The 22,941-nt window shown below is 38.1% G+C and overlaps 1 protein-coding gene across 1 annotated transcript; it reads right to left on the reverse strand.

Annotated features, from left to right (window-relative positions):
• LOC119773608 (nuclear receptor ROR-beta-like) lies at positions 1-22,941 on the reverse strand. The gene is made up of 10 exons (XM_038270669.1): positions 22,529-22,941; positions 8,306-8,391; positions 8,079-8,220; positions 7,366-7,872; positions 6,475-6,596; positions 5,456-5,588; positions 4,799-4,906; positions 3,626-3,736; positions 2,983-3,095; positions 1-2,057 (listed from the first exon to the last, which is right to left on the reverse strand). Exons 1-10 carry the CDS (start codon positions 22,533-22,535, stop codon positions 1,896-1,898), a joined length of 1,491 nt encoding a protein of 496 aa, XP_038126597.1. The 5' UTR covers positions 22,536-22,941; the 3' UTR covers positions 1-1,895.

The raw sequence follows: 22,941 nt of genomic DNA on the forward strand, positions 1-22,941 counted from the left end.
GTTTGTTTGTTTTAAAATTCTATGAATCTGAACTTGAAGGTTACAACATTAGGACAAACAAAGAGGGGCTTTGACACTTTCTGTGGTTAACATTCACAAAAATAGAGCTTACGTCCACAGTGATTATGGTTATGGGTCTTAGATGCAAAGATGTGAGGAGTACAAGGCTAAAAAGATGACACTTAAAGGGACAAGAGATTACAGCTATCTCCCTGAGCAGCAAGTAGCACGTCCGTAGTAAGACATTATAATAACCTTCTTAACAGTGTGTTATGTACATGAATGAACTGTAAACAGGTATGGCTGATTTTGTTTCAGACATGGAACAAAAATAATAATAAAAAAACAGACTAACCGAAGTCTTACTGGCATGGAAGCAAAACTCAGGGGGGCAGCTGGTAGCTCTGTCTGGCCTTGGACTAGTGTCAAGTGAGGAAGAGGAAAGTATAAGTGCTTGATATTTGGAAAAGTGTTGGGTGTAGGACTAAAGGAGAGAAACTCCAAATGTACAAAATAATACAGTTGCACCAACCAGCAGAGAGGTTTTTATGATGCATATGGACCATTGCAAACCCAGCCTTGAGCTAACAAAAACACTTTCAGCAAAACACAGTTACATCAATGTACTCTTGCCGTACTGAATGACAGTCAGAAACACCAGACAGTGTTACCCCCTGTCATTATATAGTCCATTAAGTCATCTTTTGGCTTGCCCTCTCTGTCGCTTAGTGCCCGCGCATGTCCTCATGTCTTTGTCAGAGAGAGGGAGTCAGCAGTTCTTTCTTTTCCTTCGTCTTTCTTTACTGTGTGCAAGTTTGCTGCCTCCTGCTTGCTAGGATAAATCTGCAACAAGTGTCCACCCCCTCACTGGCAGACTGGCTGTCCCTTTGCTGTTGTGCCAAGAGGGGTTTGCTGCAGTGGAAACCTGAGAATTCTGCCAAAAGAGGAAAACTCATCCAGAAAAAAAAAAAATATATACAAAAAAGATCTGAGTCCAAACATCAGTTGTGCCTCCGTGTCCACTTTACTCCTTTTTCTCCGTCCATTACTCTTTCCATATACTCACATAGATATCTATTTACATTCTTATTTAAAATATCTTTTTTTTTATATATATAAATGTGTATATAAATTAAAGATTTTTTTTATCTTTTCCTGTCTCTAAGTGGCATTTACAAGGAAGGGGGTTTGAGGGACTGAGGTTTTTTTCATTGCATTACAAAAGCCCACGAAAAGGCAGCACCTAATACTACTTACTGTTAGTTAAACTGATTGCTGTCTTGACTCTAGACAGTGAGTCAATTTGTTTGAGTCAACTGGTTTCTATGCATATCAGAGGAAGCTCTGATCTGTGATCTTGGTCCCTAAATGAGAATCAGTGAAAGGGTGCGTGAAAATGCACGTGCATCCCTCTGAGATGTATAATATCGAGAGCTTTTGCCTAACATCTGCAGTAATATGCATCAACTTCTTGCCAGTTCTATGTGAGAAACTTTGTTTTAGATTTGCAGGTTTGTACATTCATCATTGTTTGGTTCTTATTTGTGCACTGGTGCTAATAAAAGAGATACATTCATAACTAGTTCGGTGATCCCCAGTGGATCCATACTTTAATATATTTTAGAGCTTGGAGCTTTTAACATGCCATGTGGGCTGCTGTGATTTTAATAAGATGCCCGAGCACTGATTTACAATGCTACAATTTGCAGTTGAGCAGAAGTATCTATGGTATGTAGTGTAAGGTGCTTTGCCTGCTGGGATAGTGGAGGACTACTTAGGGAGACTGAGTATTTATAGTCCTTGATTGTCTCTTTAACTGCTGGTTTCTGTTGTTCTCTGTCTCACGTTTGCCTCCTCTACTTTCTAGCGTCCTCTCTCTAGTTTTATCTCTGTATTTAGCTGTCGGTGGAATCCGGCAGAGGCATCTCGCTACCAAAAACTTCCCGGTACAGAGGTGGAAAACTGTAGGCAGTCTCTGGGTGCACCAAACGGAAAAACTCCAGTTTATCAACGTGGAGGTTACAGATGGACTTCATTACGGGCAGCTTCGACAACATCTGGGGGGGACAGAGAGCAAGACAGATTTGGTGAGAAAATGTATGAGTTTAGTGCTACGTAAAAGGTTCTTTAAGTTTTTTTTTTTACGTTAACAACTTTAAATAAACAAAAATAATGTGTTTCAACACAATCTGTTTAAACACAATAAAACACAACTCTACTTGGTCATTTTCATGTAAGGCTTTGAGGAACGTTTTTGTTATACGATTTAGTTCCTCTGTTTTTTGATAATCTGCCAGCACAGGTGTTTTCTGTGTTTCTGTTACGTACTGTCTTGTTTTATCCAATCAAAATTCATGTTCTGTTTTACAATCAAGGGAAGTCTTTTCGTTTACACAAATGTTAGTTCCTCTAATTGTGTTTTACTGCAGTGTTCATCAGGGGTGTGTAATTGCTCTTCTTTGCTTTATATCAATCTGAACTGGGCTGGGTTGCCTTTGCTTAATATAAAAATATTAAATTTTACATATATTGCTATCCGTTTGTTTTGAAACTGAAACATGAACAACAAGAAATGTAATTTTACAGCATTGCTTCTGTATAGGAAAAAAAACTTATTTTTATAAAACTGCTTTTAAGAGCTTTGAATAAAATAAAGCTGATGATACTTTATAAAGTACATTTTAAATGAAAGCTTAAATGATTAGAATACCTATATTATCATACCTTGATTCATTTGACTCTACAATATGCTCATATCTAAAGCTTTTTCTGCCTTTTATCCAAGACGCCCTTGAAAAAGGAGGTTTTACAATCTCAATGAGACGCTCCTGGTTAAATGAAGTGTAGATGAAAAATTTTAAACTTGAAATGTATCTTATTAACTCTGAAGTTAGGTTTTCTGGCAATTCAAAAAAAAAAAATCGGATCCAAGAAATGTGTTTTATCTGTGGAAAAATATTGAAGAAATTGGCTTTTGTTTACCTTGTCTAATTTCTCCTCAGAAGCTCCACTCTTCTGTAGACTGTGCTGTAGAGCCAGGTAGGCTTTCTCTTGGAGTTTCTGAACATTCTGACTATCTGACAGCCAGGGTCGATCTATAAAAGCATAGATTAAAACAAAGCTCAAACTTTGTAATGATTTCACATTTAAAACTATATCTGAAATTGTTCACGCTCTGCAGTTTATATCTTAACAACTGCTTCATGCATTAAACTTAAACTTATTATATGACTCAAATGGTGACATATCTCTCCCAATGGCAAGTTCAAATTAATAATTTATGCAAAGCAACTTGTAAACCGTAACGGAACTGATTTTGGTGTATACTATTCATTGCTTTGTCTAAACAAACAGTAATTAAGTTAAAGGCTGCCCAATAGAAACAATGACACAAAATGCAAGACTTAGCAAAATAACCTTTAAAGCTAAAAATAAAATCAGCACGTGAACTTATAATATAAACATGAATTAATGTTTTGCTTTCACAGAATCAATCATTCATAAGGCATCTTTTTTTAATCTTACTAGAGCTTAAACAGCAACATAGACATTTGAGAATTGTTTGGTTGCTCTTCATGGTCTTTATAAATGCTTGCATGACTGAATGAGAAGCAAAAATACTTACCAGGCGATAAAAGAACAGCAGCGCTAAACAGGGCCATCTCCTCATCTGAGAGCTGAAGACGACAAAGTCCCTTTCCAAGCTCAAACACGGCATTCACCAGATCATCACACCCTGCATAGACAACATAGTACATCAGATAGATGACTATCAAATAAGTTACTCTGATTGGTCTATTTTTTATAGGATAGAACTAAAATATAATCTGCTGTGTAGGAATAAGGCCTCTTTGTCTGCAAATTATAACAAAAAGGAAATAAACTTCTATCCGCTTACCTAAGGTTCTTGTAAATCTCACCAACAGTATCTATTAAAGTGTGAATACTCTTTAAAATTGTGCCTTGTAATAACCACAAACATTGGGCTATTTTATTAGGACTTCTGCCAAATTGAAACCTATTTATAGTTTTGCTAAGCTTCCCTGTTGCATTACAGTGGCTGTGTGCAAATGCATAATAGCCCTTTAATAACATGGCATAAGGCTTTGATAATGCTGGTGAAGATTCTCAGTCATCCAGGTCTTAGTCATTCAAAAAAAAAAAGAAATTAAAAAACAGTCTACTGGACTTTGTTTCCAAGTTTGAAGATGTTTCCCTTCCCATCCAGGAAGCTTTTTCAGTTAAAAATGTCAGGAATAGCGTTGAGTGTAAAGCCTGGAACTGAACGCTATTCTTGACCTTTTGAATTGAAAAAGCTTCCTGGATGGGAAGTGAAATGTCTTCAAACTTGGAAACAAAGTTCAGTGGATTGTTTTTGAAATTTCTTTATTTGGAATGGCTTTGATAATGCAAAGTGTATTCTATATGAAATTAAGGGCACAGTAATTTCAATTTCTCCCACTTGGTGGCGATATCATATAGTTGTTGATACCAAAGGTGGAACCTCAGGCTAAACATTTGGCTTCTCTTACAGGTTTGATCTAATTTAAAGGTCAACCAGAAATAGCTCAGCAGCTACAACAACTTTTTTTTTTCTTTTTCTTGGCAGGGAGGGGGTTCACAACAAACTGTGTCACACTTATCCTGAAAAACCTTTCTTAGTAGATTCAGCTTTTCTTTAGTATATAGAAAGCAGTCTATCAGCTTACCCAAGACATGTAGAACGTCAGCGTATGAATGTGCATTAACTATGCAAGTGTTTTGATGCTTACACAATTTTGCCCAAATTTATCCTCACCGAGAGCTTTGAAGAACTGAGCTGGGGCAAATTTTCCGTTGAAGAAGATGGTGCTGTTGTTGCTGTTAAAGGCGCGGCACATGCGTATGAGTAGGACCTCCAGACAACCTAAAAAAAGGTAGCCAGAAACAGAGGAATAGACACGCAGAGATGGAGAGAGAGACGACGTAGAAGAAGAGGAAGAGAACGAAGAGAAAGATGCAGGACGAGGAAAGGCGCAAAAATACTCCAAACATGCAAAAACATACAACAAATTGTCAATTTTGAGTCAGATTAGGACACATTATATACAAGAGCAAATTGAATGGGACAGTAATTTTAAGTATTGTACAAATATTCAACAAGGTTCATTTTTTTCAAAAAGTCAAAAACATTGTTAAATATATGCAGGAAATTGTAAATATAATTTTTTACAGAATTTTTTTATTTCTCCCCAGTGTTTAGAGCAGGATGGCATAAATATTTTGAATGTTAAAAAAAATTATATAAATTAACAGGCAGAGGTAGAAGGTTGGAGACAAAGAACAAGAAGGAAGGAAATTCAGTTAGCAAGATTAAAACTTTGAGGACTTTAAAATAACTAATCTTTACAGAGAAAAACAAGCTAATAGAGTATTTTATTTTGTATTTTTTTTTTATTTTGGAGTTCACACTGACCTGCTTTTAGTAATATAATCTGATCATTCTGGCACAGGTCCATGAAACCTGTGATGCGCTTGGCAAACTCCACCACGTACTGGATGGCATTGGTGATGTGGTGTGCACACTGCTGCCACATCCACTCCGCTGACTGAAAAAAGGCCACAAAAATAGAATCATGTTAAGATACATTTTATGACAGGTCAATACAAATGTCATCTGACATTCTGTTTTGTTATTAGAAATAACACCTTAACTATCATAAACGCTGGAGTCCGAACTTTGGGAATAAAATCCCACCTAATTTTAGCGGCGTTCAAAAACTGCAAGGCGCGTACAGAACATATTCCCTATATAGTGTACTTAGCAGCTAGGCTAATTGTAGAACTGAATTTTATGTTGCATTATTATAGTCTTAGTAGTAGTTTAAGTTTCACTTTATAGATAATTAGTTTATAAGAGTCTTTGGCTTTACACACACTTTTAATGTGGCATAACTCAGGGTTCTGTGCTTAGACTGCTGTCTAATGACTTTCCTATTATTTTGTACAGCTGGAACATAAGTCTGTAAAATTACATCACATCCCATGTCACAGTTTTCCAGCACTATGAGCTATAAACCATATAAAACTCTGATTTACATGGAGATCAATGAAATACTTATTATATAAAGTTCATAATTAAATACAACTAAAACTTGACACTAAATCTTTTTTTTCTCCAGCTTTTTATTGTCATTACTCTGTCACAAGTACAGAGCAATGAAATGAACATTTAACCCATCCCTTTTGGGAACAGTGGGCTGCCATTGTGCAGCGCCGAGGGAGCAGGGTGGGGTTAAGGGTCTTGCTCAGGGACCCAGAGTGGCAGTCCGTGGGAGTGGGGTTTGAACTCATAACGTCTGGATTCCAAGCACAATGCCCTAACCACTAGGCCACCACTCCCCCAACTCTTTTGTAAACTTTTGTTTAAAAGATGTGTTTAGCAATAGTAAAATGTTGCCTTAAACACCATGTTTTATTGCTTTTTTTGCATACCTTGTTTTGAAAACCTCGGGTTTCTTCGGGTGTGTAATGTACCAAGGTGAATCTCTTCATGTCTTCGGCGCTGTATTGACATGTTTCCAAGTGTGACTTGACAATACTCTGAGTGATGTGCTCTATACAAACAAACAAAAACATACCTCCAAAGTCAGTTTTGTCTTGCTCAGAACATTTTTGAGGCTACTGGAGTAAGTTAATGCTTTGAAAAAACAATAAAGGCATTGCTGATTTATTATTCAGAAATAAACCGGTGCCAGAGCATTTTCACCCATACCTCATTAGCTTTTAGATGTTTTCTACCTTCACCACTAGTTACAATTCATCTGAAATGTGTCCCTTTACTATCCACAGAAGTTTCCTTTTGTGATATAATAAACATGAAATCTATTATTACACATATGATATCAATTATATATTTATATATATTATTACTATAGATAATATAAATCCTTTGTTCTAAACAGTTTGTGAATTAAAGAATTATCTGTCTAGCCCCCGTTCTAACATTGCCCTTGCTCCTCTGCATCATAACTAGGAGATCTATCCTTGTCCTTGGTTATCAGTAAATTATCCTTGCAGAAATGCAAGGTTAAGGAAAATATTGTTCCAATAAATCAAATGATGAAACTGGCAGGAATGTTAGCAATAATTGATCAGTTCACTTTTTCTTCAGCTCTTTCATAAAAAATTAAAAGAGGAAAAAGAGCCAAGCTACGTGAGTAATATAAGCCTTTTTCAAATCCATCCAGTAACTGCTTTTCTTTGACAACATTTCAATAACCAAGGTCAATCTTCTAGTTTAGTTTTAATATAATGTTTGTGATGTTCCTTTTTTCTTTAGTAATAATTGATCCTTAGTCGTTATATTTTTCTTTTTAGTCTCACCAAGGTCTGTTATTGAGAAGTCTTCAGGCAGATGGTCCAAAGATGAGTGTCTGCGTCCTAGAAGAGAGTGTGTAAGCAGAAGCTGACTCCCACAGCTGTCTCCTGTGTCCATTATGGTCTGCTGTGGGGAGTTGTGGTTGGATAAGGAAGCAGAAGATGAGGATGAAGAGTTGGATGTGCTTCCGGTGCTCGTTCCTCCACCTCCCAGCAGCTCCAGGCTGCAGTACTCGCTGGCCTCCTCAGGCGTCAGCGGCAGGTCGAACAGATCGGGCAGCGCAGCGATGTCGTCCAGGTCGCTAAGGGTTGAGGTGGAACCTACACTGCTGTAGGTTTGGCTCAAGCCCTCTTCACCGTCGTCCGCCCCGCTGCCACAGCCTCCATCCTCCCTGGGTAGAGACAGCACAGTGGATCCACTGGAGCCCACACATTCTTGAGACTTCTGATGTTTTTGGACCTCGGCGTAGAGGCTGTCGCGTTGCTTCTTTGACATGCGGCCAAATTTCACAGCTGTGGGGAGAAATTACCTTTCACTACACAAAGCAAATTATTTGGTTTTTACAAAATAAAAAAAATTAAAACTGCATGAATAATTTCACTTAGTTAGTGAATAGCTTTTCCCTGGCATTTAACTTTTTTCTCTAGATTTTAGACACCCCTTTTATACAGTGTAATGCAAAAATGTTTTCGTCGTTGCTCTTTTAATGAATATTTACCATCTCGGCTCATGCCCAAAGCCAGACACTTCTGTAGACGGCAATGCTGGCAGCGATTGCGGTTTGTTCGGTCAATCATACAGTTCCTCTGTCGGGAACAAGAGTACATCGCATTGTTCTGCTGGCTACGACGGAAGAAACCCTAGATGCATAAAAGAAATTAAATGAATATCATATCTGCACATTTGAGGCTGGGTAAGCATGATCTTTCACTCCTTGTCCCTTACCTTGCAGCCTTCACAGGTGATGACTCCATAGTGGATCCCTGAGGACTTGTCCCCACAGATCTTACAGGGGATTATCTCGATTTGAGCTGTGGGGCCAAAACAAAACCAATGACAGATTAGAAAACGTACCCACTAAAAAGTTTAACAGAAAACTCTACGTGTAGCTATGATCAGTAGGTACAAATATAGCAAAGACATGAGTGGTACAAAACTTCAATTCAGACTGTTTTAGCTGCATGAATCAGCCAGATATTGGATTCTGTGATCTATTCTGATCAATGACTAGCATGATAAAAAAACATGATTTGATTTTCAGTCAAATGCACAAAAAATATGATTTAAACCTATAGAATCTAAACCATCCTCATGTTCATTTTGTAAACTGATACATAATTACTGATTGATGTGCTAAAGCGGAGGTCTTCAACAGGGGGCACTGTTTCATTCACAATACACCTGTCCCATCAACCAGGAATCAGAATCAGAAATGCTTATAATAATCCCAGGGCGAAATTACTTTTGTTACATTACTCCATCTGTAATAGAGTGACTACAGGATCAATTTGATATAACACAATTTCATACAATATATATAATTAGGGGGTCCCTGCTCCATTTCACCATCAGTTTGAGGGTCCTTGGCCTGGAAAACGTTGAAGACCCCTGTGCTAAAGTGAAGGCTAAAGAAATGGCTAGACACACAAGTAAGTCAATGACATCCACTAAAAATCCCGATTGGTGCACTTCTTATTTAGACAAAAACAAAGAGCTCCATATGAGGGTGTGTTTGGTTTGATTTTGCACTCAGTGGGGCAGAAAACCGCCAACCCTGAGTCTGCCTCTCTCTGAGCAGACTTCCTCTATAAAGATACATTTCCACCACAGTTTGGTTCCAGAGCTAATTTCTTCAACAAATAGAGTGAGGTATTGTGATAGATAATACAGTTTAATGCAAAATATTTAAAATGAAGATAGAATATTTTTCAGATGGCCTGTGTTTATTGTTTCCCAATTTTCTGTTTCAAAAGATTTTAGTATTTTGTGTTTGAGCAGAGGAGAGGTTTTTTACAAATCGAACTGCTAAGTCACAGATCTCAAACTCTAAAAGCCTAAAGGCTGATCAGTATCCTTTGGCAAATCTCTGAACTCTGCATTTACTATAGAAAATTAAATAGAAAAACCCATCTCATTAGATATATCAGTGTTTTTGGGTGTTAATAGTATGTCAAATAATCTCTAATGTTCCCTTATTGTAACCAAATAGTAATATATTATGCATCACACATACTTTTGAAAAATATTTTACATTCTGTTTTGACTCTAGAGCTATATAATACGTTAAAATGCTCTCCACAGTTTGAACTTAGTCATCATAATGGATTCTGTTATTTTCTGCACACTTTAACTATTTTGACAGCAAGCATGTTCAGGAAAATGGGAGGACAGCATGTTCTAAATGTGTCCTGAAGGGTCTGTTCTCTCATACACTTCACAGTAAAGATTTACGGCAGAGGAGACTTTCTAGCAACCAGAAATGTGACTGAAGAGGAACGTTCAGGAGGCAAGGCGAGCAAAAGCTATGTTATGGAAGATTACTGATTTCATCACAGCGCACTGAAAACACTGGAAAAAGATCCTACAGATGTTTTTGTTGCAGTGATACCAGGTCAATCTGGATGTTCCACCAAAGTTAAGAGCATGTGGAAAGTAACAAAAAGTAAAGTTACATTGGCCAAGAAACTCTTTATAAGGTGGACCAGTGAATAAAACTTGCCAAAACTTGGTTCACACATACCCCACCTAGATACAACTCTAGCTGGCAAGTAAAGAGATGCGCTATTTTGTTTTTTTTTCTAAAATACAAAACAGTTCAAACTCTTTGAGTTGAAAAATATATGTGACAGGTCCTTTAATGTGAGTTATTATAAGAATCAGCCTTAACTCTTAATAACTATATCATTTTTTTGACGAAACAAAAAGAGCACATTGAAAATCTGTTCTGTAGGTAGAAAAAAATTAAAGCTCTTATTTTTATACATTCAATGAATGGGGGTATTTGACCTGCCGATTAGCAATCAAAGTCAGTCAATAAAAAATTGGCAGATTCTGATCTCTTGCTGGTTTATTATTGCATTAATAGGTTAAATAACTCATTTCTGGATTAACTGAATTTTCTTCAATTCAAATCAAATATATTTTGTAAATCCCAAAAGGGAAAATAAATCTTGTCATAACTGAAAATTCAAAAACATCCTGGAAAAAAACCCAAAAATTGCCATATCTGAATGTTTCTCTGAATCTCGCCCCTAACCTAAATATATTTGAGAACTAAACATGGCGGTCACATTTTCCTACAATAGCAGCTCTACAGTAGCCTGGGTGCCAGTCAGAACTTAGTCCCGCCCACAAGGTTTGAGTTCGGGAAGTTCGGTCTGGCTCTGCTCCATAGTAGCGCGAGTATTAAAGCCCACTGTCAGGCGATCCAATCAAATTGTCAGGGCGGGCTTTATACGATGATGGACAGATGATCAAGAGTAACGTTATCAACCACGTGACCAAAGCGCGCTTGGGTGACAACAATAATGGCTGCCGCTGGAGAGTTTGGGTGAGTAGATTCTGCTATTAGGTCTGTTCTAGAAGATATCGACAGCAAATTAATTTTAAAAGAGGAACAGAGAAACGCGATCAAGGCTCATCTTCTTATTCTAGGCGTGAAACTGCACGCTTAGATTTTTGTGGACAACAACTGTGCCTCGCTTAAGATACGTCACGCACGTCATGCTCTTATTGGTTGTAGGTCTATCCAATTGGGTGCAGAAGCATTTTTTTTCCTGGTTCGTTCAAAACACGCCCCATAATCACAGCTCTATGGAGCAGTATCAGACTCATATTCTGACTAGAATTGAGTCGGACTACGTCAGGCTAGCTCTACAGCTGAAGCTCTTAAAACTAATAGTGTTTGCCAGCCTCTAAATCCCCTCACTAATAGTCTGAAAGGTTTCATATCATCCATGGAGAAAAGCCCAAATAGAAATTTTACTGAAAACTCCAAAGGGATATAAGATCCAGCAAACTTTAGAAGTGTGATCATGACATTATGGCGGACAGCTATAAAGGCTTCAGGTTTCGTTATGTGAGCTGTTATATAACCCTGCCACTCCTCTCCAGGAGCTCGACTGACACCATTAAAAGGTTTAGACTTCCAGTTTATGAGTCTAGGAGCCTGAAACATGCCTCATTAACAGAAGTGACTGAAGGTTTAAAACTACCTGGTTGCAAACTCCCTGCTAAAGAAAATTAGTACTTACTTTATTGCGGAGGAGCCTTCTTTTGCTCTTGAAAGACATTTTCCTTTTTTATTCATGTCAATTTTGATCTATTTTAATAAAGCTTTGCTGCATTTAACACCATATGGTGAAATAAATGAATAACTAATCTCTCGGTTCAATTTCAGGCACATATGAGATTTTCATGATATGAATTATTAAAACCAAGATAAACACAAAATAACTTTCTTAATCCCAGCAAAATAACAGTGCAGTTGTATTAACCTTATTTAAAGCACTCATTCATTTTGTATTTAGATTCTGATAAGTAGATTTATGCAGATCTTTAAGCACAATTGTTTTCAGTGTGCAACTAGAATTTCAGGGGGGCATTCTTTTCTGTTCCAAACAGCGAGACAAAAGTGTATCTGACATCTTATTGAAATTATTTTTAACAGTAAAAAATGAAAACCCTTTTAATGTAGTAAAATGTAAAGCTGCTGTCACAGAGTAAACTGACTTGGCACATATGCTGGTGTGTTGAAATGATTAAAAAAAATGTAGGTTTTGTTACTGAAATACATCTTTCTGGAATGATGCATCTGTATCGTGAAATTTAACATGTTTTTTTGTTTGTTTAGAACCAACCGAATAACTGGCAGCAAAATATGATTGCTCGCTGAGTGCCCCTAGACAAGAGGATAATCATAAGATGCTTTTATTTGAAAGTGGGTCATGTCATCATATTTACTTTCAGTTTCAAACACCATGCATGCTGAGCAGAGTGTAGAGGGAGATTGTGCACCATCATCATTGGGTCACTGTTGTGAAATTTTAAAATAGATTCATAGTGATAACAACCACATGTTTTTTTTTTTTGGGCATGACAGCAAGAGCTAAATGTGGTTTATGCATCTTTCAAAAGTGGCATACATATACTGCTTTAAAAACCACCTCAAAAAAGCACTTTTAAATGTGCAGGTTTTCCAAATACAATGCATAAGCACATATAATATGACAATAATATTCTGGTTTTATTGAAAATCTATGTTTTGAAGCATGATGTACATATATGGTTGTAATGTAGTTGGTGTTTAGGAGAAAACAGTAAACATTAAAACCATCAAATCTTTGCCTTAGTTGTGTTTTCCTTGACTCTACGCATGAGCGTTCAGAAAGTGCCAGCCTGTTATCAATATTAAAGTAAGCTGTTGATGCAGAGTGATATGCTAAGCATTATTGTAGTCACACAGCCCTGCTTTTCCTTTGTAGCTTAAAAACATCAGATGCTTTCTGTCACCTAGTGCACATGTGTGTCGCCTGGTATCCTTTTGATACTTTCAAATTTGAAATCAAGAAATACTGTACAATAAAAAAAGACAATGTTGGTAAAGACAGCATGCCACTATTGAGTTAAATCATGTATCAATTGGAAATATTCAAATAAGCCTATAGTCCTTTCCCTAAAGCTTGAAGGTATAACCCCTAGAATAATCTTAACATTTAAAAAAACTACAGAACATCATGAATGCTTGAAAAGAAAGGTAAACGCAGGCCTGATAAAACAGGACACAGCATAGGACACCACATGACAGTTGCACATATGACACATACACAAAGAAGCCTTTTTTCCCCCTGCATTAGCTTCAACTACTTCAAGACACAGTCAGTGCCTTGGCTGTGCTGTCCGGGGCAATCTGAATGTTTATGGAAATCTGTTAAGGGATTTCAGAAGCTACTGTTAGAGTCTTTAGTTCTGGAAAATAGAACTTTCCACTTTCTCGTCTGTGCTGAAAAAAACCCAAACAAAACAAAAAATGCTCGCCTGCTTCTTTGCTAAAGCTGTTGACTAAAATACACCAACTGATGAGGGCAGCTGCAGGCATGCAATGGAAAAACATCACCCTCCTCCTTGGGCTCTCTGCCCCTCCCTTGCCTTTTGATTATATAACTCTTGCCGGGGAGCATTCTTTGCAAATGCTCATTGAGCAAGATCACTCCAGCAGCACCGTCGCCCCGCCCTCCCCAGACTCCTCGCTCCCCACTGGCTGCACAGTGCTGCCTGCTGCCTCAGCAATGGTGGAGTCATCTGTCAATCTGGAGCAGGAGCCTGTCAGCCCATGTGGATGTTCTGTCCCACTGACACACTTTCCCACTGCAGGCTGGGAGGGAGGCAAACCAGCATTCTGTCCAAACCAGTTTTAAGGTGGAGCGGGGCAAAAAAAAAACAAAAAAACATATAACTGCTTACAGAAAGTGTACTGTTGTATAATACCAAGCTTAGTGAAAATACAAGTTAGTGCACAAAGTATAGCTTTACTGTCCTGTAGCATATCTTCACTGTCAGGTGTCGGTAACATGATCCCACATGTGGTTCGACTGTCATGGTACGGGCTGTGCTGTACACTCACTCTGCTCAAACCTTGAACTTGACCGTCTGCTTCCCACCCCTCTCCCTTCTCCTTTGACATTGAGCTTCTGCTTATTCTATTCTTGTGGCGTGCCGAGAGTCAGAAACACAGATGCCCAGTCAAACATCCAACCAACCCATACACTCTACACATACTTTCCTACCGCACAGCCCTCATGGATACTTGATATACAGGCACAGTCAGAGATAAGTTTCCTTAATGCTACAAGCCGAGACAAGACTTTTCAGGAAAAAACAATATAAAAAGTTTATAGATGTGGTATAACAATATAAAGTGGTTGTTTTTTTTTATTAGTTTTGCTCTTTTGTTGTAAATTATACACTATTATCATCTATCCTCTTAAAGTCGTAAGGAACCGGCTGATCCAATGGTTGTAGTTCCGAATTCTCCCGAGTGGTGCCCGACTTTACACAAGTGAATAAAGTGAATGTGATTGGTCGATTATCTAGAGGGCGGGATTGTTGTGGCGGAAGGTTTGCAAGCATGTTTGACTGTGGCCGGTGTCTCGGAGGCCGCTTGCTAAACAGTTAGCAACTTATTGCTAGTAGGTTCCCAATGGGAAATTACAATTGGGACCAAGTAGCACTTAGAAACGACATTGTCAAGGAATGCTATGGACAGCGGAAACATGCAAGAGGAGGAGAGTTTTCGTCGGAGGTCGTGGATGAGTCTCCACCGTCATACTTTTTTTATTTAGATGAGGAAAGCGGAGATGAAGATGTTGTGGAAGAGGACACCAGTGCGGCAGAAGCTTGGTTTGGTGTAGAAGGCTTCCAGCCGTACATGTTTGAGACCTTGCCTCACAACGCTGCCAGCTCTGTTAGCTCTACTCCTGCTGAAGACAAAGCTGTCCATCCCCGTGAACACTGGGACGGAACTCAACGGTACAGTAAATTATTCTTATTTCTTATTCAACCTTTACTTATATTAGCTGTGACATAAGAATCAAGATGCTATAACCGAAAACATTTGATTGACAGATGACCGTCGATATATGATTGACCGAATTTAGGTGTACAAGCTGACGTATAACTAACTGGCCTGCATAAAATAATGAGAAAAAACCCACAGGTTTTTAACCCTGTAATGCCAAATGTATCATATTTGATACATACGGTTTCTGAAATGTTTTGCGTCTGACACCTTTTGCATAATATAATGGTAAAAACTTTGCTCAAAATCCTATTGTACACAATCAGATATACTTGATAACAGAGGGCAGAAGACTAGACAAAAAATAATCTTGACTTATCGCATAGTAATAAATTATTAATATCAAAAATGTATTTCTGTTTTTTCTTTTTACATATTTTGTTAAAAGGCCAAATAAGGAATTCAAACCAAAAAAAAGTAATTTTTTGTTTTGTTTTATTCTTGGATCAGGCTTTAAAGGGTTAAGACAGGATATATTTTTAAATACAATTTTTCTAATTTTTGGGACAATATGGTCTGATAAAGAGTACATTTATATACATGTTTAAGCCAGAATAATTTGAAATGTTATTATGACTTTACTACAACTTTTAAAAGAAAAGTTTTTACACTACATGCCTATGGAGACATCTAATGAGGTGAAGAGTATCTGTTTTTTTTTTAGGATTCTTTCTTGATTTTCTTTACTTATATGCCTGGTTTTGATAATGCTACTATTTCAAATATTTACACTTGTTCTGTATGTAGGACCGAAGCAACACATTTAAGCATTATATACAAAAGCTTCATAGATCTGACAAAGATGTAGCAACAAAAACCGGTGGGAGCAGTTTCTGAAGAGGACCGGACAAACCGGAATGATCAGGGGATCTTTGTCTGAGATCTTCAGTGATCATTTGAAGCCAAGCTGTTATGTAAATAGGTTGGCCAGACTGATGTGTTCAATTTGCTGGATATTCAAATCCTGTTTACTTTAGAAGTGCTGCTTCGCCACTTCGTTACTTACACACACAAAAAATAAATAAATAGGCAGACATATCTATAATTTATCTATAACATATCTATAATTTTGTATAACTATTCAGTTCTAATGCAACTACTACTTGAATGCCACCAAATCTATGCCGCTCATCATTTATTAATATTAGCTAACCTAAGCTGATTTGCTAGATTATTGAGCCACAAAAAGTAGATTTAGCAGTTTTCTTCTTTGTTACTCTTATTAAAAGCTTTATATTTCCTGGTGTAAATTCATATTTTATTGCTAATCAGCGCTTAAACTTTCAATGTAAATATGTAAAAAAGAAAAAAAAAACTAACAATAAATTGCTTCTTTAAGTATTTCAAAGCTATATCCTGAAGTAAACTCTGGCAGGCATGTTTGCACCAACCTTCATCTAACAAGCTGCTCTTATTAAAGATATAAACTCACCCACTGCCGTCAAGGCCAGATTTAGAAGCATGTGGGCCTTCAGCTTAGAGTTAATTCTGGTGCCCCCCATCCTCATTGGTTTATTTTATGCATGCAACTAAAAATATACCAAAAGTGAGATACTCTTCAGCTTTAATCTTTTAAAAATTGTCATAAAAAATATATCTTTTAAATCAGTTGTGTTTATATCGTACACACCAAAATACCTCAGATTGTTTTGAGCTTTTTGTTTTGTTTTTTGGTTGTTTTTTGATATCCTTAACCAATAAAGGGATTTCAAGACATCCGTTCAGATGAAAACCATGGTAAGACCTTATTAATGTCCAGCTAGGACTGTAAGACTGAACCATCTTTGTTCACACTTAGCTAATCTGATGGTAAAACACTGAGTCAACATTCTCCTGTCAGACTTTAGTTAGTTTTTCTATTGATAAATGGATCTCTGACGTATGTTTAATGTGACTTACTTCACTATAACTCAGAAAAGGTAGATCAATGCTATTAAACCTTTAAACAAGTAAATATTTTACAAAGAGGTTGGGAAAAAGGACAACCATTTGGACCGTTTTTTTTTTATATTTACCTAAATACACACGTTAGAATATGAATTGTTTTATCAATTTGCTAAATAATCTCAAAGTAGGATGAGTAATACATAATGAGGGCTGTCAATAATGGCTGAGAAAAAAAAACAAGGGAAGTAATTAACTTTAACCCCGAGTATCCCTGTTGACCTGCATGGGGTGTTTTTAACCTTTCGCCCTCTTGGGACACTAAGCATTCCAGAGAGATCAATACCAGCTCGGCTGTTAGTTTCTAATAACACAATGCATCAGGTCCGAAGGGGTTTAGATTTGTCACAAAATATAAAAAGACATCTTCTTAAACTGATCATGGAAAAATAAGAGCAAGTACAGATCTTAATGGGTAAAAAAAGTGTTTTGAGCCATCATGGCTGCAAACCTTTATGCAAAGCAAACCGAGCAACTTTAACTGACAGGACAAACACGTTGGCCTCTGAGCATTTATCAGCCAGCTAAATGTGCAATGTTGTTATCTCTACAAAGAAGTAATTCAGCAGAGGGTGGGGCAGGCTGAAGGAAGAAGGAAAATCACTGACTTTAAGCTTCCAACAACTTGCTCCTCCTTATCCAACGAGCAACGAGCAGGTCATAAACATCCAACATGCCCCATGGCAGGTGTGGCACTTAGTGTGTCAGTGTGTCAAGAGAATGGTGATTTCTAATAAAGCCATACACCTAGCAACATGACTTGACAACCTGCAGCTATACAAAGGTCACACCTAAATTTTATAATCACCACGACCCGTTGAGGCAAACTTAAATAGTATTTATTTCACAATGCACAACACAAATATTGCAAGTAACAATAGGATTAGAAATACTAGTTGCTCCATTAAAATTATGTCATAGATTTGAAGCTCCACATTTCTAAAATGTGTGCTTATGTATGCATTTATTTTTACATCCTTGCTGGTAATATTCTTACATCTCTAACATTTTCTATTCAAAAGTAAAAGGATCTCAATCTAAAGGATGCTTAATGTGCAGAATGTGTAAAGGTTGGTCATTCATTGTTGGTGTGTTCTGTGGACTCTCTCTATTTTAAAAGATGCAAATACCAGTGGAGGCTAAGCTGGGGCCCACAGAGGGGGGACTGGAACAGAGAGAAGCTCTTTACTGGCCTCTCATGCAGGGTGTCTGGCTGTCTGTGACACCAGCCCTAGGATGTTTTACTGGGTTGTTAAACATCTTGTGGAAGACTATAGATATTTAGCTACCTGCTACGGCAGAGCAGAGTAAGCGTCATACCAGACATCATTGCCTTTACAGTATGTCGGCATGTCAAAAGCACAAAGATAAGTCTATAGAATTTGATCCCATTGCCAGATATGTGCTCAGACCAGTGTAGAAAATGCTGACGTGTATTAACAGAGTGCAAACAAAAGGTTGCGTGATGAAAAAAAACCTACATTTTTTTGGCCCGGCCAGCTAAGAAAGGACTATAGTTTGTTTACATTTGGATATCCTGCCAGAGAGGGACCCGCCCTCCATCAGAGGCCCGAATGTTTCTCTGTGTTTAACCCCCCACCCCCCACTTCTGTTTTCTTGAGCAGAAAATCAATTTCCTGACTGTTAGAGATAGCATAGTCTTTTTAAGAAAGCTTTCCAAAAAAAAGTAGAAAATGCCATAATGTTGCAAAGCAGTTGACTAAAACTGGCTAGGATATGGAAGTGGTTTTATTTAAAGGCGGGCTATGGCAGGTGCTGCATGTAGAGTTTTACAAAAAAGTACCAATTTACATCAATGCACATTTGGCTATGAAATCCGCCTCTAACAACAAAGCTCCTACAAATCCCTTTGGAAAGATAAAAAGAAGGTCCAGCTGGTTAAAAAAAAAAAAAACACCATACAGGAATAAAGACATACACTATATTGCCAAAAGTATTTGCTCACCAATCCAAATTATTGGAATCAGGTGTTCCAATCACTTCCATGGCCACAGGTGTATAAATTCAAGCACCTAGGCATGCAGACTGTTTTTACAAACATTTGTGAAAGAATGGGTCGCTCTCAGGAGCTCAGTGAATTCCAGCGTGGAACTGTGATAGGATGCCACCTGTGCAACAAATCCAGTCGTGAAATTTCCTCGCTCCTAAATATTCCACAGTCAACTGTCAGCTGTATTATAAGAAAATGGAAGTGTTTGGGAACGACAGCAACTCAGCCACGAAGTGGTAGGCCACGTAAACTGACGGAGCGGGGTCAGCGGATGCTGACGCGCATAGTGCGAAGAGGTCGCCAACTTTCTGCAGAGTCAATCACTACAGACCTCCAAACTTCATGTGGCCTTCAGATTAGCTCAAGAACAGTGCGCAGAGAGCTTCATGGAATGGGTTTCCATGGTCGAGCAGCTGCATCCAAGCCATACATCACCAAGTGCAATGCAAAGCGTCGGATGCGGTGGTGTAAAGCACGCCGCCACTGGACTCTAGAGCAGTGGAGACGCGTTCTCTGGAGTGACGAATCGCGCTTCTCCATCTGGCAATCTGATGGACGGGTCTGGGTTTGGCGGTTGCCAGGAGAACGGTACTTGTCTGACTGCATTGTGCCAAGTGTAAAGTTTGGTGGAGGGGGGATTATGGTGTGGGGTTGTTTTTCAGGAGCTGGGCTTGGCCCCTTAGTTCCAGTGAAAGGAACTCTGAATGCTTCAGCATACCAAGACATTTTGGACAATTCCATGCTCCCAACTTTGTGGGAACAGTTTGGAGCTGGCCCCTTCCTCTTCCAACATGACTGTGCACCAGTGCACAAAGCAAGGTCCATAAAGACATGGATGACAGAGTCTGGTGTGGATGAACTTGACTGGCCTGCACAGAGTCCTGACCTCAACCCGATAGAACACCTTTGGGATGAATTAGAGCGGAGACTGAGAGCCAGGCCTTCTCGTCCAACATCAGTGTGCGACCTCACAAATGCGCTTCTGGAAGAATGGTCAAAAATTCCCATAAACACACTCCTAAACCTTGTGGACAGCCTTCCCAGAAGAGTTGAAGCTGTTCTAGCTGCAAAGGGTGGACCGACGTCATATTGAACCCTATGGATTAGGAACGGGATGTCACTTAAGCTCATATGTGAGTCAAGGCAGGTGAGCAAATACTTTTGGCAATATAGTGTACATTAAAGTTTAACACAAGATTGTATTTTGAAGCCATTTATATATAAAATATATGTATTTATTTTCAACACTATTCTGGTAGTTAAGGCAAGGTTTACGGGTGTTATTTGACTCCAAAATAACAATGTGATACAATATATATAATGTTGTTTTGAAGAAGCCTATAATGCATATTGATGACTCCCTTACATTTTAACTATTGACCAACAAAATAACACGACTAGTCAGCTCAGTATAAAGGTGTAGCTGGTTAATTAACTTGACAAAGTGATATAACAGCAATAAATATATTTTAATCTAAAAGTTTTCAATCTCATCTGATTCATAAAGTAAAAATATGCTTGTTAAAATTTTTGGTATTCACATATTCATATTCATATTGGTATTCAAAATATATCTGTGGTTTTTAAATATCTCTTTGCAGGTGAGGAAGCAGACTAAAGACGTTTTATTGTTGTCTCCCTTTTATCTCCTCTTTCTTTAATCTTTTCTCCTTTTTCCTGTTTTTCCTTTCCTGTTCTACTTACATTGCAGTGTCCACATAATCTGTAATACTCCCTGAATAATTATAATAAAGCCATTTATATGTATAAATCAAGCGGAACAGTATGGCGATAGCCCTACTGCTCCACTTGTGAAAGCAAATTCTGTTGGGCCCTTTTTGGTCAAGACAATTATTCTTATTGCCACATTGCCAGAAAGGAAACTGTTAAAAAAAAACTTGAATAAAAAAAATTCAAATCATTTCAAAACCCCATTGAAAAAAACGATACCAACTTTAGTAGACAATCATTTAGATCTGTGAATCAGGGGTAAATTGAGTCACAGTCAAAAAAGTTAACAGATTTTTAAATATTATTTCAGTTTAATATGGTAAAAAAAAAGTGGGAATTCTGACTTTAATATCAGAATTCTGACTTTTTTTCTCAGTATTCTGACTTTTTCTCAGAATTCTGACTTTTTCTCAGAATTCTGACTTTAATCTCAGAATTCTGACTTTAATCTCATGATTTTAATATAGATGGGCACCATGAAGGAACAGAAGTGGGAGAACTCAGCTTCACTGACAAAGATGTGAGTTATTTGAGGGGGCCAGTGACACAGTGGTGGAAAATGAAGGAATTAGGTGAATTTTTACGTGCCCAAGGGGTCCCTGGTGATGCTATTTCATTAATGGAAGAGCAGAGGGTGAATAAAACAAGAGAGCTGGTTTAGTCTCTAAAACATACATCGCTACAGCTTGATGCTAAGATGTTTGTCAGCTTTCAGAATTCATTTAGAATTCTGAGATTTAAGTCAGAATTTTGAGAAAAAAGTCACAGATCTGAGATTAAAGTCAGAAATCTGAGATTAAACTCAGAAATCTGAGATTAAACTCAGAATTCTGGCTTTTTTTCCCTCATATTATACTGAAATAAAATGTAAAAATCTGTAAACTTTTTCATTTTTTTCAGTGGCCCTAATCCTCTTCCGTAAAATGCAGTGCGGCTCTTTTCTGGGATTAAATCGCGCAGTCGCTCGTAGCGCTGTGCGTTTTGCCGTCACGAAGCTTCTTGGAGGCCTCCTCCCCTCCCTCCGCTGTAAGCGCTGTATAATACTGTGTGACATAACTAGGTCAGTGGAACAGCCGGGTTTCTATCTCCCCCCGTAACTCACACAGTCGGCCATGCTGGCACAGCTATCACACCACAACAACACCACAAATTGTGTTGTAATTATCCACTGTGAAAAAACAAATATGCTTATCATGTTATTCAAACTACAATTATATAATTCAGCTTCATAAAAGTAAAAGATTATATAGTCTGACAGTAAGGCCCCTTCCTTATGTGTATATTGATACTCTGCATGAGTAAATGCAAATTTTAAAGGCAGGAAAGGATATTTGATTTAAAATATAAGAAACCTTATATCGTCGATTACATAATTGTAGTTTTGGTTAACAACATAGTCTCCCCCAGCCCCTCCCCTCACCTCATTGCATAACTTGTGACACGGATCCCCCGAAAAAATCCATAAAAGTCTCAGGTGATAAATGTTATGCCTTTTATCAAGGATCACTGGAAAGCAGGGCACCTCCATGCATAAGAGAATCCACCATTACGCACTAGAAGCGCACAGCTTCCTTGTTGTGAATCCCTCAGAGAGATAATAGGCCTATGCTTTTTCATGTATCAGCATTTATTTACTTTTTTTCTAATTAAGCCCCAGACATCCAGGTCCTGATCATCACACTTGATGTGAATTTTGGTGTCTTAACAGAGCGCCGCCTCCAGTTCTGCGCGGCCATAATCCAGCCAGGAGGGATTAGTGCGCACAGGGAGGAGAGCTCTGTAGAATCCCTGTGCGCACACATGTGGCAGCAAATTCAACCCGAAACCGACATCACTATGATCCAATACAGCTACACAAGCACTGATATGCTTTCACACACTATTACCAATAATAAAAACATCTTACCTCTCATGTTGATGTTTTCTTTAATTCTGAACAGGGCGTTGAAGACAAGGCTTCATGAATTCAGTGATGGAAAACAGTGTGAATAAAAGCGCTGGAGCCTGGCTGAACTGGCTCTATAAATATTAACTTAGTCCCAAATGCGCTGAGGAAAAACAAACAAAGATAGAAAATGGGAAAACTCCTTTCAATTATCGCTCGATCAAGTTCGAGCAAAATAAAAGAGTGAAGAAATTCGCTTCTGATCTCATTGTAGCCGTCTGTGCGCACCGAGGAGCAGCTTCGCTTCAACTTTTTTTTTTTGACAGATCGGATCCTAACGATGAAGGAGCGATGTTTGGATCCCCCCTCCCTCTCTATCCGCCTGCTTTCCTCTCAGTCTACCCTGCTAACCTACTTTCTCCAAGCGTGGACTC

This window comes from Cyprinodon tularosa, unplaced genomic scaffold (assembly GCF_016077235.1).
Source record: "Cyprinodon tularosa strain WSP-4 unplaced genomic scaffold, ASM1607723v1 ctg12, whole genome shotgun sequence".
NCBI classification, from domain to species: domain Eukaryota; kingdom Metazoa; phylum Chordata; class Actinopteri; order Cyprinodontiformes; family Cyprinodontidae; genus Cyprinodon; species Cyprinodon tularosa.

Excerpts from the sequence above, each read along its gene's own strand:
- LOC119773608 (XM_038270669.1), bottom strand. Across the intron at positions 7,873-8,078 it reads TTTGGGCATGAGCCGAGATG|CTGTGAAATTTGGCCGCATG; the intron begins GTAAATATTCAT and ends TTCTCCCCACAG. Across the intron at positions 4,907-5,455 it reads GATTATATTACTAAAAGCAG|GTTGTCTGGAGGTCCTACTC; the intron begins GTCAGTGTGAAC and ends ACCTTTTTTTAG.